A 15,019-nucleotide genomic window follows, 5' to 3' on the forward strand; every position below is an offset into this window, starting at 1 on the left:
CAAGCAGGAACCTTTCCTAGCCCTTCTGTTCATTTCAGTTAAGAGCTGAGGAATTGTACCAGTATAGCATGGTAGTTAGTGTGTCAAACTAGGACTTGAGAGGCCCAGGTTCAAATCCTTGCTCAGAACTCATTGGATGAGCTTGGGCCAGTCACTTTCTCTCAGCCTGACCTACCTTGCAAGGTAAGGATAAAGGGGGAGAACCATGAATGCAGCCTTGAGCTCCTTGGACATAAGTTAGGATAAAAATAAATAACAAAACCAGGGGCCTTCTGCTTGCAAAGCATGTGTTCCATAACAGCACTAGGACCAGGACTGAGGGCACTCTGTGCTAAAGATATTGCGGTTTTCCACCAGAAAAAGCCAAACTTTGCAACCTGTATAAATTATTATTATTATTATTATTATTTTACATTTATATCCCACTCTTCCTCCAAGGAGCCCAGAGCAGTGTACTACATACTTGAGTTTCTCTTTCACAACAACCCTGTGAAGTAGGTTAGGCTGAGAGAGAAGTGACTGGCCCAGAGTCACCCAGCTAGTCTCATGGCTGAATGGGGATTTGAACTTGGGTCTTCCCAGTCCTAGTCCAGCACTCTAACCACTACACCACACTGGCAAATGTGCTTCTTTTTATCCTGTTTTGCTTGTCATGGAGATTGACTGGCTAGTCCTACAGTCAGGCATGGGGCTTTGTAGGGCCATTAGGTCCCATCCCTGGCCACTGTAAATCGCTTTGGCTTTTCAGTTCAGTTCAACGTTTATTACAGTCTATGACCAGCACAACAAAGGAATAGAAAAGAACAAATAACACAGTTTAATACCACTTATATCACAAATACCCTAGAGTATAATACTGAAACCACCAAAAGCCTCCCAATTGTAAGGAGGGAGTTAATTACTAAAACTTTTGAGAGCCACCTGATGTTACTCACAAGATCTCAAGCCCAAGCCTAAAATTAGCAAGTGTCAAGTCCTTATGGCTGCAAAAAAGACTGATGCAAATGAAGAGACAAAAGTCCCATGGTGCTGTAAACAGGTTTATTTGAGCCCAACGCGTGTTGGCCAAAGCCGCCTTCAGGGGCAAAATATTATCTGATATCAGCAAATGTGCTCCATTAGCTTTGGCTACTCTCAGATATTGTTACCTGTTTTTGAAGAAGTGTTTTTGTAAAAGGATCACATTGGATAATATTTTTGCCCCTGAAGAAGCCTTCAGCCGACATGCATTGGGCTCAAATAAACCGGCTGCAGCACCGTTGGACTTTTGTCTCTTCATTTGCATCTGTATTTGGTGCTTCTCATTTTTCTTCATCTATTGCAAAAAAGACTGGAAATTGTTTGGTTTTGTGTTTCAATGAAATCCTGAGTTTCTCCCAATGCTGAATTCTGCAGCTAATCCTGTACCCTCTGGTTTTGGTTTTTGCTTTCTCCTGAAGCATTATGAAATACAGTATTGGCTAGGGCCCCTTTCTCTTGCTTGTGTGGCTTTTAAACTATTGTGAGGGGTCGCTAGGATGTGTAGCTAACACCACCTGACTCTCCAGTGGTGTTTGCCACTGTGTGGGGATGGCCCATAGCTCAGTGGCAGAGCACATGCCCTGTATGCAGGAGGCCCAAGGGCAGGTTCAATCCTTGCTGTCTCCAGCCAAAAGGATTCTAGTGAGCAGGTGACTGGAAAGGCCTCTGCTGGTGATGCTGGAGACCCCGTGCCAGTCAGAATAGACAATACTGACCTAGACAGACCCATGATCTGACTCCATATCATGCTTATGTTTTCACATAGTCCACATCTAATACAATGTTTCACATCACCCAGTTTGAACGTGTAGTTTTGTGCTTTATTGTATAGAAACTGGGAAAACCTGCTGTCACTTGCATAGTATTCTAAGCAGAATTTGACAGGAGAACCTGTAGACCAAAATCAGAGGAAAGAAAGGTGTTATCTACATGGGGGTGGGGGTGGGGCGCTGGCTGGCTGGCTTCTGTGCCATCCTTGACTTATCTGCATTCCTGAAGGACCTCTTTTTAGGGACCTTTCTACATGAATTACCATTCCTGCTCTTGGCTATTCCTGACCTGCAGTCTGGGATGAAAATCAACAGCACCAAAGGAATTGTGTTTAAGCCAGGGTAGATTCAGATAACATGTATTGCAGGGTCATCACCTTCTCGCAAGGCAGCTTTGTTTCCACTCTTGGAAGATTAAGACACTGTCTCAAGGCAGATATGATGAAAATGTAAAACTGACCATGCAACAATTGTCATTCTGTTGATACCATGGGAGGCTACCCAGCTTCTTGAGTCAGAGTTACTTTGGAGAATATCCAAACAGTAAGGCTGTTCTCACGAGCAGCCTAACCCAAGCTAGGGGAGTCCAGCTTGGGTTAGGCTGCTCCTGTGCAGAGTAGGGAGCCTCACAGATCCTGGCACTGTCCACCCACCTAATCCCACTTTAGCTATGGTTAAGAGTGCAAGTGCACCCTTAAACCTGGTGCCAGGATTGTGAGTCTGCTCAGGCTGCTTGCACACAGAGATAGGCACCTAGAGCACCCGTCTCACAGAGGTATCCCTCAATGCACCACACTCATCACACAGTTCATTGTGGGATACATGGTGGCTGGGATGCATTGTCCCAGCCTCCAGGAGATCCACACTGCTACACACAGACCACGCTTCCCACTGCTGTTTCAGGATTGTCAGCAGGTGTGGGGGGGTGGGGGGAGTAGGTTTTGCACAGCCTTCCCCCAGCTAGCCTGCCCTCCCTGCCTCCTGGTCATGTGAATAACCTCAGTGTGTTCTTTCTAGGAAAGCTCATCACCTGTCTAGCATAGTCACTGCTGGTATGACTCAGGAAAATCACCAGGCATAGATTGATGTCTGATGCACATTACTCCTCCAGGGGCAGGTAATTCTGCTCTCTCCACATTGGGTATGACAGGATTATTCATTCTTATGCAGTGAAGAGAGATGCCAGGATGACATGCCCTCAAGAGGTCACCTACTGAACATCTGCATGATTGTTGCTCCAAGTATACTTCCTTTCAATATTTTGGAGTATAAGAGGGAATGGTGCTTCCAAGTTTTCATCTCAGCAATCATAACTCACAAATCTATACAGCAATTAGGGGTGTGTTCACACAATATCTAAATTCTGCTCCAAGGTTAATCCAAATCAACCAAAGCTGAGCATTTTTGGCCTATATAAATTAAGTAAGTGTGTGTGTGTGTATGTGTGTGTGTGTGTGTGTGTGTGTACACACACACACACATTCTGATTTTGCTAATTATGGGAAGGGGTAAAAAGCTATACCATCATATTGCCGCCGCCGCCACCCTCATAAACTACTTTGAGAACATTTTCGTTGAAAAGTGGTATATACATAATAGTAGTGACAATACAATGCAAAGCACTGAAATTCCACCCCTACCATCTTGTTCTGCAGCTCCTCTGACTTTAGAAATTTCGCCAGGCATCACCCATTTGCTTTCTAGTATATCTTTCAACCATAAGATATAGGAAGTTGTGCTAGTTTTTGAATGAAAGATGAGATGCTTAAGTCATGGAATTCTGTAGGCCAGCACCACATTTGGAGGCTTCTCTGCAGTCTCTTAGAATTGCATAATGCAACAATTCCTTGCCTATAATTCCCCAAATTCATCCTGGGTGTAATGGATAGGGAGGCTGAAGAAGCTTGGCTTTTGATCCCTTCAGTCACAAAACTCACTTGGTGAACTTGAGCTTCTTTTACTGTGGACAAAATAGACTAATCACCATGTGTGCCACCGTGAGCTCATTGGAGGAAAGGTGTCATAGATAGATGTAACTGGTTTAAATTTATAATCTAAATAATCTAGATGTGCCACATGGCTGCAAGATGAAATCCAGCACTAGTCACTGGACTACAGGGGTTACCCATTAGTGGCAAGGCATGAATATTCTTGCTCTCCGCATAGCATAATTAGAAGGCAAGTTCTTCTTGTTCTTATAACATAACAGATGGGGACAATCTGAGAATAATCTGAAGAATCTTCAGTTTTATTCCTTAAAATAGTATGGCCCTGACTGAGATAAATTTAGGTGTACTTAAGTCCCACTGAAATCAATGGGACAAGTTAGTTATGATTAAGTTTCATTGGTTTCAAGAGGACTTTTTATGCATCTAGGCCAATCTTGACTTAGTGGACTTTAGGCAAATTAGCCCTGCTAACTTGGCAAAGAGGCACCTTTTTAACGTGGTGATTCTTTTATTTAGCAGGGGGAGAGTAACTGGCCCTATCCACCTCCAGCACAGTACTTCCAGTGACTGTTGCTGGTGTCTATCTTTTATGTTTCTTTTTAGATTGTGACCCCTTTGGGGATAGGGATCTATCTTATTTATTTATTATTTCTCTGTGTAAACCGCCCTGAGCCATTTTTTGAAGGGTGGTATAGAGAATGAAAGAAGGAAGGAAGGAAGGAATTTGTGGAGGATAGGCCCATCAATGGCTATTAGCTATGATAGTAAAGTAGATCCTCCATTTTCAGAGGCAGTAAATCTATTAATATAGACATTAGGGACAAAAAACAGGGAAAGGCTGTTGCCTTCTTGTGGGCTTCCTAGAGGAGCCAGGATTTTGAGTAGATGGATTTTCTGTCTAATGCAGCAGAATTTTTATTTCTCCAGATAAATCCCATTGAGCTCAACAGGGCTTACTTTCAAGTGTGCATAGAACTGCAGCCCTAAAAACATATTGGTAGATTCTGCTAAAAGCCACTAACCCGGTCTTCTGTGATCAGTAAGCAAAGCTTTCAAACTTAGAATAGTGATCATCAGCTTCCTCCTCATAGCCCTCAAGTCATCCTTTGCTATTCTCCTTTCCCAGTTTCTAGCAAAAGGTTTTCAGTAAGAAGTTCTGGTGTCACACCCCCAAATAGCTGAAAGCATGCAAATACACACTGCTGCAGTTTGACATATCTGCATAATATATTCTAACTACAGCATTTGGATTTTATGAAAACAAGTTGGGTCGTTCACCAAAAACCCCCACAAAACCTCAGAGTTTCCACTGAGACCACTGCCACAGCAACCAGCAGAAAACTAAGAGGCTAATGATTTTTTTTTTCCTACCAAGGAAGCAGAGCCTGTTGCAGAGCCTGACACAAAAAGACATTTGGAAGGGTATCATTTCTGTAGCTATACCATATACACAAGGTTAAATTTCACAAGTCATTTCCATCACATTAGTGAAATGTTCAGCCCCCCCAGCATTTTTCTGAAATACAGCAAAAATTCTTTCAGACTTAATAGCCATTAAGGTTACGCTCTCCTTTAAAAACAAAATTGATTTTATTTTCCGATTTGAGACAACATTTGTAATGCCAAAACTTGATTTTTGTTGTTACTGTTTTGAATTCTTCCGCAGTGCCGATGTGAAATATCTACAATTTTGGGGGAAGTTGGAAAATGTAGTGTGTTTCTCTTTTCCCCCATCCCCCATGAGAAATGCAAAGAAAATTTAAGAAATGAATAAGTGGAAAAGAAAAGTTTGGATAGATGTGTGCAAATAAACTAATGTTTGAAACTGTTCCATCTTTTGTTTCCAGGATTTGCCTAATGGCTGGTTCATATACTGCTGTCAAGACAACAGTCCCCGACATCCGTTTGATTTTTCTTACCTAAAGACAAATTACAAATTATCAAATTACACTAGTATAATCAATCGGATTACGTTGATTGAAGGAATAAATTCCGTTTGCTTGCTTTTCCCACTAGAGGGCTCATTGCACTAGCCAAAAGAAACCGAGGTTTTCCCTTCCCATATTATACTTCCAGTCAAGAATAGTCGATGACCTATTTAATCCAACGCGGACTCCGCCTTTTTTTCTTCCTTATTCAATACGTTATATAATACATGATTGAGCGCCGTTTGCGGCTCGTCGTCCAAGTCTGTAGTCACTTGCTCACCCGACTGAAGTGAGAACTAGCTCTCGGCTGTGTGCAGTCTGCTCGAAACCCTTTATTTCCAGTCTGCTCGAAACCCTTTATTTCCAGTTAGGCGTTGAAGAGTCTGGTGGGTTGAATAGTGGAGGAGAAGGTCAAGGATGTGACGAGAAAAGAAATCGCGCAAGATATCCGTTGGCCATTTGAGCCAAAGCTTATGCTTCTCTTTGACAAACACTAACGAGTTTGGCTCGTAACCCCTTCGTAGGACGCGGATAAAGTGGGCGCAGCTTGACCTGTGGATGCTATCGATGTCGAAATCGAAAAGATAAATGTGGATCAAAAAGAGGCCTCGTACTAAGAAGTCCGTTTTTCCTGAATATTATTTACAAATGAAAAGCCATTTGGACGCAGCATCTACGCAAAATAATAATAATCTTGCCAGAGATTGCTTTTAGATTTTTTCCCGCGGCAACTCCCTGAATTCTACCTTGTTATCTTTTCCCTTTGAAAACATCCAGAGTGACACCTTGGTATTTCTTCCCCCGTGGTCTAACAGGGAGATGCCTCTGCAGTATGTCAGGAGTCCGAAAGGTAGGGATCAACTGCTTTATAAAGGATACTTGCATAAGAAAGAGCGGGTGATTGGGGGGAAGACGTTGTGGAAATGTGCCGACTACCACAAATACCATTGCACAGGGAGGGCCCATACCTGCTCTAACCAAGTTATAAAATACTCCTCACATCTTCATCCTCCCATGAATAAAGCATCAATAGAAGCCAAGCAAGTCATGCCAGACATGAAAGAAATGGGGCCCTCTAGCCAAGAGCTGACTCACAAGTTGGCTGCAACAAATGGTGATGTGTTGCCAGGAGCAGTTGTCAGCAGGAAGCCTAGTGTACAAAATGTGAAGCAGACAATACAGCGCTTGAGGGCATGTCTGAATGCAGCCCGCCAGGTTGCGTCTGGCGTACAACCATCTTCTACCGCTGCTGAACCAGTTTCTAAAGATCCATCCTCCTTGCCATCTTTCATGTCTCTAAACTTGGATGAGCCTTCAGATGGACACATTGATGGGAGTTTCATCCACCATAACAAGGTGCAGGCATCCCACTCAACCTTGATCCAAACCAGCCGGGAAGCTGGTCGGCAGAGGTTCTGCTTGGGTACCATCCTGTCTGGAGAAGCTCCCCAGGAAGTCCTCACCCGGTTGTCTGAGGCAGCACAGCAGTGGTTGTGTCCTCACGAGCACAATAAAGACCAGATTGTGGATATGGTCGTCATGGAACAGTTCCTGAGTGTGCTGCCCATGGACATGCAGATGTGGGTGAGGACCAGGGAGCCCGGCGGCAGCAAGGAGGCAGCTCAGCTGGCCGAGACATATTTCAGGGAACTGGAACCAGCCAAGACAACTCAGGTGCTGCTGGGAATGGGATATGCTAGGGGTGCATTTAATTGAGCTGTCTTTTGAAGGGAGACCTGTTATACATTTGATTCTAAGCTAGTGCTGGAAGATTTGGTGCTGGTTAATATCGTTTTTTTAAGTGCTTAGGAACCAGCCACAAGTACAAGTCAGTTTTGCAGTGGGACCAATAAGTTCTGCCTGGACAGAAACAGATGTTGGGCGTGATCTTTTTCTTATGCCCAGACCACCATTTGAATTCTGCACAGCAAAGGGGCATGGTGTGTTAATATTATAAGGGATTCATTTGTGAGAAGAGACCCTTATCCATTGGACAAGGTGCCCCCAAGGAAGTGATCCTCACTGCACACACAACCTCTGTTGAAGGGTGTCAGCTTTTTTCTGGCAGAGTTTTTGTGCTTTCCTCCATCTAAAGGATGTGTGAGATGCAAATAAAGCTTTTCTTGTTTTCTAGGTGCAATGATAGGGAAAGCTTCCCTTGCACAAGAGCCCTGCCAGAAGACAAGGTTTGCTGCCCTACCCATGTCGATGCAAGCCAGACGATGTTTCTTGGTTCTTGCTGAAATTGCACATTCATGCTCCTAGTCTGGTTTTGTTACCAGCCTGGGTGCTGTTGATTTGGCATCCATACTGGTAAAGGTAGAATTGCACTTCTTATTAAATAGATGTGCTGTAAGCTCTATCCTGAATCCTCTGTCCTTGAGCAATTGTGAAGCGCTTTTGAGTTTCCCTTCAGCTTGCATTCAGTATGGTTAGAAACATGGAGGGGAAGGGGCCAAGATGAAGAAGACTTGCAAGGTGGAATAGCACAGAAATGATCAATCAGAAACTGGATTAAATGTGGGAGCTAAACAAAAAGCTGTGTGTGCGAACCCACTTCAGATGTTACACTGTGAGGTTGCTGTCAAAGTGGCAATTCTAGTGGCTTTTTAACAAATGATTTAAAATAATAATAATCCTGGTATGGAGTCCAAATGCAAGGTACTGCAAGATGTAAAATAACTATATGGATTCCAAAGGTGCAATGTAGGGATTTGACAATTATTGTAAAGATTTGCCCCCTGCTTCTCCATTTAACTATCCTGGCTAGTAACTTGACAGATCATGAATTTGTCAGATCCCTTTTTAAAGCTATATAAGCTAGTAACAATTGCTGTATATTGTGAGAAGGAATTCTGTAAAAAAGTGGAGGAAAGATAATTTGATATTTGATTAATGATGTATCTGATTATATAGTTAAGCATAGCAGTATGGTCTAAATTTATGTATTCATTCGATTTCTATACCGCCCTTCCAGAAATGGCTCAGGGCGGTTTACACAGAGAAATAAATAAACTAGCTGAACCCGCACAGAGCATCTGTGCGCTCTTTGGGGCTGGCGGTTCCCCCCGCCCCAGTCTTCTCATGTTTCCGTCCCCGGCCTCACTTTCCTTCCCAGGCTGCTCTCGCTGGAGCCGCCACCTTCTCCTCCTCATGGGCCGGGCTGCCACCGCCGCCTCCATTACCGTGACCGGGTAATGCTGGGAACTCTCGCAGCTTGTCGTGAGAGTTCCACCACAAAGAAGCCTGGGCACGCATGCTGGCTAAGACAAAAAATTATATTGATAAGATGGCTCCCTGTCCCCAAAGGGCTCACAGTCTAAAAAGAAACATAAGACAGATACCAGCAACAGCCACTGGAGGTACTATGCTGGGGGTGGATAGAGCCAGTTATTCTCCCCCTGCTAAATAAAGAGAACCGCCACGTTAAAAGGTGCCTCTTTGCCAAGTTAATTAGCAATAACATTTATTTTGGGGAGGAATTTGCAAATTTTCTCTCATTTTAAAATTTACTTTCCACTGTTAATAGCACCACTCTTGTTTCCTCATGCAACCAACATTTATTCCCAATTTTATAGACTAGGTAGTGCAGCTGAAGTACAATAGACTTGCCCAAGATCATACAGGAAGTCTAGGACCACACAGGAAGTCCAGGACTGAGCTGGGACTTGTTCAACAATCCCTTCTTCAAATCTGTGCAAATTAATATCTTGTAATTAATAGAACCTCCCTCTGGTTGTTTCAGGACCCAATAACCTTTGAGGATGTATCTGTGCACTTCACTGAGGAAGAATGGGCTCTTCTGGGCCACAGAGAAAAAAGCTTATACTGGAATGTCATGCACCAGAATTACGATAATGTGGCCTGGCTTGGTAAGAATTCTCAGTTTCTAGAAATTTTCTGGTGTGGGGCCTCAGGCATTCAAGACTAAGTCATGCATTGCATGATCAAGATCCTTTGCCAGTGTTGCAAGAGGTGCTGTTCCTGTCCTTCAAGTGACTAATCAGTGTGCCATTTCAAGTGGCAAGATGCTATGCACAAATATATTTGCTCATGGAGAGGCATGGCTGTGTACCATGGAGGAAAACTGTGGTGTAGTTGAAAGGATGTTGGATGTTCAACTGGGAAGACGTGAGTTTAAATCTTTGCTTAGCTATGAGGCTGAATGAATGGCATTGCCTGTCCCTATTGCTTGGCCTAGCTGTAAATACACATATGAAACTACCTTCTGTTGTTGAGTCAGATCATGGGTCCATCTCACCCAGGACTATGTATATCAGCTGACATGATGCACAACGCAGCACCGGAGTTACTAATCAGCCAGCGCTGCTGCACTTAGAAGTCAGCCCCACTGGAAACAATGGAGGTTCTGTTGCACAAGTGCATTTGTGGTGTTCTAAAAGTGCAATAGCACTCTTTCACACACTGGCAGGGCTGACTTGCACACACAACAGTGCTAGCTGATTGGTAATGCCAGCTATAACGGCCCGGCCTCAACACGCTCTGTGATCTAACAAACTTTACCACCAGGCAGGTTTCTTTATTTTACTGGCTATCTCTGCCAAACAGCTCCTCAGACCTCTGCTTACAAATTACGCTAGATAGAGTGGTGAGGCCACTAAGCATGTGGGTAGGGAAATACAGTCAGAGTGAAGAAGTGTTGAATCAAAACAGTGAAAATTTTACTTATAATAAAATAGTCCAATTCAAACAGTAAGCTTTTGTAAAATCTGAGATATGAAAGACAATAACCATAAGAGATAAGGAAGAAATAAAAGTTGGAATAAATGTATCCAGCTAACCTATACTCTAGACTGGCCCTAACAAAATTCTCATCAATCAGCTTCTGGTCAGCTCTCACTCTCTGTTCTTCTGCAGTAGGCCTCTGGTTCCAGATTTCCAGTAGGCCTCTCTCTGTTCTGCAGCAAACCTTACTCCTGCTCTGCCCAGCCCTGGCAGATGCAGCTCACGGCTTCTTAATCAGCAACAAGTGATTCCAGCTAACATCACAACCAACCTACCTACTAACAATCTTTCTCTTTTTGTACATTTAGACACTGTCCACTTTTAAATTAACCTATCAGGGAAAACACAACTGAGACACAAACTTACAACATCTAGAAGTAACAGATAATAGTTGGGAAAGAAACCCTGAAATTTTGACCTTATATACTGAACTCAGAACAATGCCCAAAAGGGAGATAGGCAGCCATTTCTCAACATAAACAAACATAAAACAAAATGGAGACAAGCAAGCATGCCCAAAATGGAGGATTAGGCTCCGTCCTCCACACCAGTGTTGTTCTGTGCATCATGTCGACTGGCAGCAGCTCTCTGGGGTTTCAGATAGTGTCTTTCTCAGCCCTACCTGGAGATGCCGGGAATTGGACCTGGTCAGCTACATACAAAGCATGTGCTCTGCCATGGAGCTCCATCCCTCAATGCCCTCAGGCTCCAGATACACTGAAGGATCTATTTGGCTTGCCTCTTTTTGCCTCTCATCCCACATCATTCCTGTGCTGTGCTTCGCACCTTTGCTGTACTCACACAGAGCAGCACAAGAACAATGAGGGACATTGCCTATTGTATTCTCTGTATAGAAATTAATAAAATCTTGACTAAAAAAAAGAAGAAGAACAACAATGAGGGACACATCAAAACAGAAAATCATTGTAATATGGATGGGGTTTGTTCTCTTGAACTGTGTTGTTGTACAGCGCCTCATGGCCACTGTGCCTGTGGGATGATGGGAGTTGTAGGCCGACAACATCTAGGACCCATGTTTGAGAACCCCTGGCTTAGGGAATGACTTCAGTGTTTCTCTTTTGCAGCAGAAGATGGTACAGATGGCAAGAGGGAGGAGGACAAGGATGCTTGGCAGGGAACTCCTGGCCCTGTGGCTGAGTTGTCAGAACAGTCCAAAGAGGACATTTCATGGAGTTCAGAAGAAGACTTGATCAGGGGGGGCTGCCCAGAGAAGCAGGGGGAAAGCTGCTCAGGAAAAGAAGGGGAAAACATGGTCATTTGTCAAAATGAGTTGAGGAAACTACCCAGAGATGGTGCGATTATGCTTGGACTGAAGACCCAATGCAGATGTGTTGATTGTGAGAAATGGGATGAATCTCCAACACTTAATAGGCAGAAAAGTCCTGATGAGGAAGATCCTGAACCTATGGTAACATCTGTGGGGTTGCATGGGAGATTGGAGAAGAAGAAGAAACAGAATCCTGAACAAAGCTTAATCAGGGGGGACCAGAACAGTATGGAGAGGCAGCAGTCAAAACACTCAGGGAAGGAAAAAGAGGAACCCATTATTTTTAGGAACGGTTTGAAGGACTCCGGTCAGAGTTCACAGTGCAGCTATCCCAATGGTGGGGACAAAGATGAATCATTAACACATGTCCATCACCTGGAAATCCACAACAGGGAAGGTTCTGAACATATGCTATTATCTGAGCAGTTTTCAGGAGTGTCTGAGGAGGGAATTTCTCAGAGTTTTGAGCAAGACTTCCAGTTGAATCCTATGCACACTTACTCAGAAGTAAGCCCCACTGAGTTGACTTACTCAGAAGTAAGCCCCACCTCAGCCTTAATCAGCAAGAACCAAAACATTATGGAGAGCCAGCAAGCCTGCAGCTCAGGGAAGCAAGAAGGGCAAGATAAATCACTGGGTTCTGGAACCATTGGCTTGAGGGTGCTAAAAGAAGACGGGCTTCACCACAATGCTCAGCCAGGACTAGAGACCCAACCTATGGGCACCAATTGTGGGGGTCAAGATGAATTTTCGAAATACATCAGTAGGCCAAAAAGCACCCTTGGGGAGGATCTGTATTCATGTCCCAAGTGTGAAACACAGCTGGCCCAAAGGTCAGATCTAGTCATACAGTGTGGCTGTCCTCGTTCTGAGAAAATCTCAGGTGGCCTTTCAGCTTTTATAAAACATAGAAAAAATGACAAAAAAAGGAATGCTTTTAATAGGACAACCATGCAGGGAATCAATTTGAGAGGGAAATCTACAAAACGTTGGAATCAGGAGAATAGGTGCTGCAGACAATGCAGCTTTTCTGAATTAAGAAGGGGCCTAAGGAGACCCCAGTCACCCAGCTCCCTAAAAGCATTGCAGCTGTCTGTGGGGAAAGAAACAAGGCCCTTGGGGGCTGGATCTTCCTCTTCAAACCCCCAAGGACTGAAGCCTGAACAGAGGTTTTCCTGCCTTGCTCTTCTAGAGAATACAGGTGCAAAGCCTATAGTGGCACAATTAATGGCTGTGCTGCAACAAGTTGCTGTGGACACAGCAGAAATCAAGTCTGCAGTCTCTAGCTTGCATACCACAATAACCAGCATCTACAATGCCCTAGGGAATCTTTCTGGATGTACAGATGAGGCTGAACACAGGATCTCTGATCTTGAGGACACCTCCCGAAATACCAAGGCCCAGCTTGTGCAGCACTGCAGTGATATTAAGGCAATTGAAGCCAAACTGATTGGGAAAGCAGTTCAAACCAATGTGATCGCAGGATTATGGTCCTCTCAGAAGATCAAGAGAGAAGCAAGGCCCTGAATCTGCCCTCCCAATTCCTTATAAGCATCTGGTGCATCCAGAGATCTTTGCTTTGGTTCAGGGAAGGGTCAGAGGTGGGTAAGTCCAAAACAAGGATTTTTAGGGGATTGGCCGAGATGCTGGTCAAGATCCTGACTAATGCTGCATTTGCACCAGTACATTGCACTAGCGCAAGACTGTTGCACTAGCTAGTTGTACTAAATCTGGGGCTTGCATTCCAGACTAGTGTGGTGCTAACACAGATCTGTTTGCTTAACAAGGTGTGCAACCTGTGGCATGCCTTGTGTGTTTTGCAGGGATTTTTTTTTTTTAAAGAACCACAATTTCAGAAATCTGTCAGATTTAGCACAGTGACAAAATCTTCCACTAGCTCTACTTTGTTCTTTGCACAAGTGCAGCACAAGGATGTTGGCTAGTGAGTTTATATGCACTCTCTGGCCATATTAGAAGTCCTTTGCTAACCTTTGAACCTGCACTTGTTTCAATAATCTAAACGATAAACAAGAAAAGTGAAATATTCCTTATTGTACTGATGGCCACCAAAATGGGGATTTCCTCTTGGGACAAAACGAATGAGAGCAGCCTAATTTAATCATTGCATTCAGAAAGGTCTGAAGCAAATAGGAGTGCAGACTGGTCAGCCCATTACTCATCTCCTGCCAAGGAAGATGTAATAGGGGGAAAGGCCCCCGCTCAAGTTATTGCAGTTTGAAAACCCCTGCAATATGCATATTAAAACTAAAGGGACCAATTTTCCTCTCTTAGATCCATTTATTTAATTATTTTGTTACATTTCAGAGAGTCTGATTTTTGGATGGAATTTCTTTAAAAGGCAACTTGATGTTGATGGAGAAAAGCCTCAAATATAATAGGAAAATAATTAATAGACAAATACAGAGCAAAGAGAGTTCACTTGGTGTGAATATCCATTTGGGGTATTTCCACTGAAACCTGCTTTTTGCATTTTAAATATTGGTGTAATTTATTTGTGCTGTTTTGAAAATGACCCTCATGAAAGAGTCAGTTAATCTGAAACTCTTCAAAATATTTTAAAGTGTGCATGGAAGAAGCTATCCTAACAAATACCTGAGCTTTTTCTGTAGCTTTCGGCATTGCACCTACTAGTATCATAGAAGTTCCCAATGCTTCTCTTGCCTGGTCAGGTTCTCTTCTTGGCTTTCAACCAAAATTTGCTGTAAGGTGGAATGTTATCATTTGTTTCTTTTTGACAATTAAAGCTGCAGTCTTAAGCATGTTTACTTCCAAGTAAACATCCATGGGATTGGGCAGGGCATCTTTATTTCTTTTAGTTTTAAATCAGTGTTATTGTATCCTTTGTGATCATGTTACATAAAATATGCTTTTCTAGTCTCGTATTACAGTGTACATTTCAACGTGAAATAAAAGGCATCTGTCACTCTGATAATTCTAAAATAAACAACCTCTCGATTTCACTGGCAAATTTTGTGTCAATTTGTCTCATCAGTTGAACACCAGGAACTGGTTACATCCACAGGTGTTCCCTAGCAGCCAAACCTGTTGGGTATCTTTGGAACAATTCATGGTACACCAATAAGCAGAAGTTCCATTTCTCTTAGTGTCAGGCAAAGAGATTTGTGGGGTGGGGTCTGGGTGCAAGATTCACAGCAACCTTCTCATTCCCAAATGGGCAGCAGTGCCAGTTGCTTGCAGTTAAAACAACACAGAGTCTTGTGACACTTGAAAGGCTAACAAATTAATGATGGCATACCTTTTTATAGACCACTATCCACTTCTTGGGATGCATGAAGT

At 43.4% G+C, this 15,019-nt stretch overlaps 1 protein-coding gene across 1 annotated transcript; it reads left to right on the forward strand.

Annotated features, from left to right (window-relative positions):
- The first annotated feature begins 5,656 nt into the window (after positions 1–5,656).
- On the forward strand, positions 5,657–14,682 carry LOC128345965 (uncharacterized). Its single transcript, XM_053298707.1, has 3 exons — positions 5,657–7,341; positions 9,413–9,539; positions 11,499–14,682. Exons 1-3 carry the CDS (start codon positions 6,487–6,489, stop codon positions 13,226–13,228), a joined length of 2,712 nt encoding a protein of 903 aa, XP_053154682.1. The 5' UTR covers positions 5,657–6,486; the 3' UTR covers positions 13,229–14,682.
- Positions 14,683–15,019: the final 337 nt, after the last annotated feature.

Source organism: Hemicordylus capensis, chromosome 2, assembly GCF_027244095.1.
Source record: "Hemicordylus capensis ecotype Gifberg chromosome 2, rHemCap1.1.pri, whole genome shotgun sequence".
In the NCBI taxonomy this organism is placed as follows: domain Eukaryota; kingdom Metazoa; phylum Chordata; class Lepidosauria; order Squamata; family Cordylidae; genus Hemicordylus; species Hemicordylus capensis.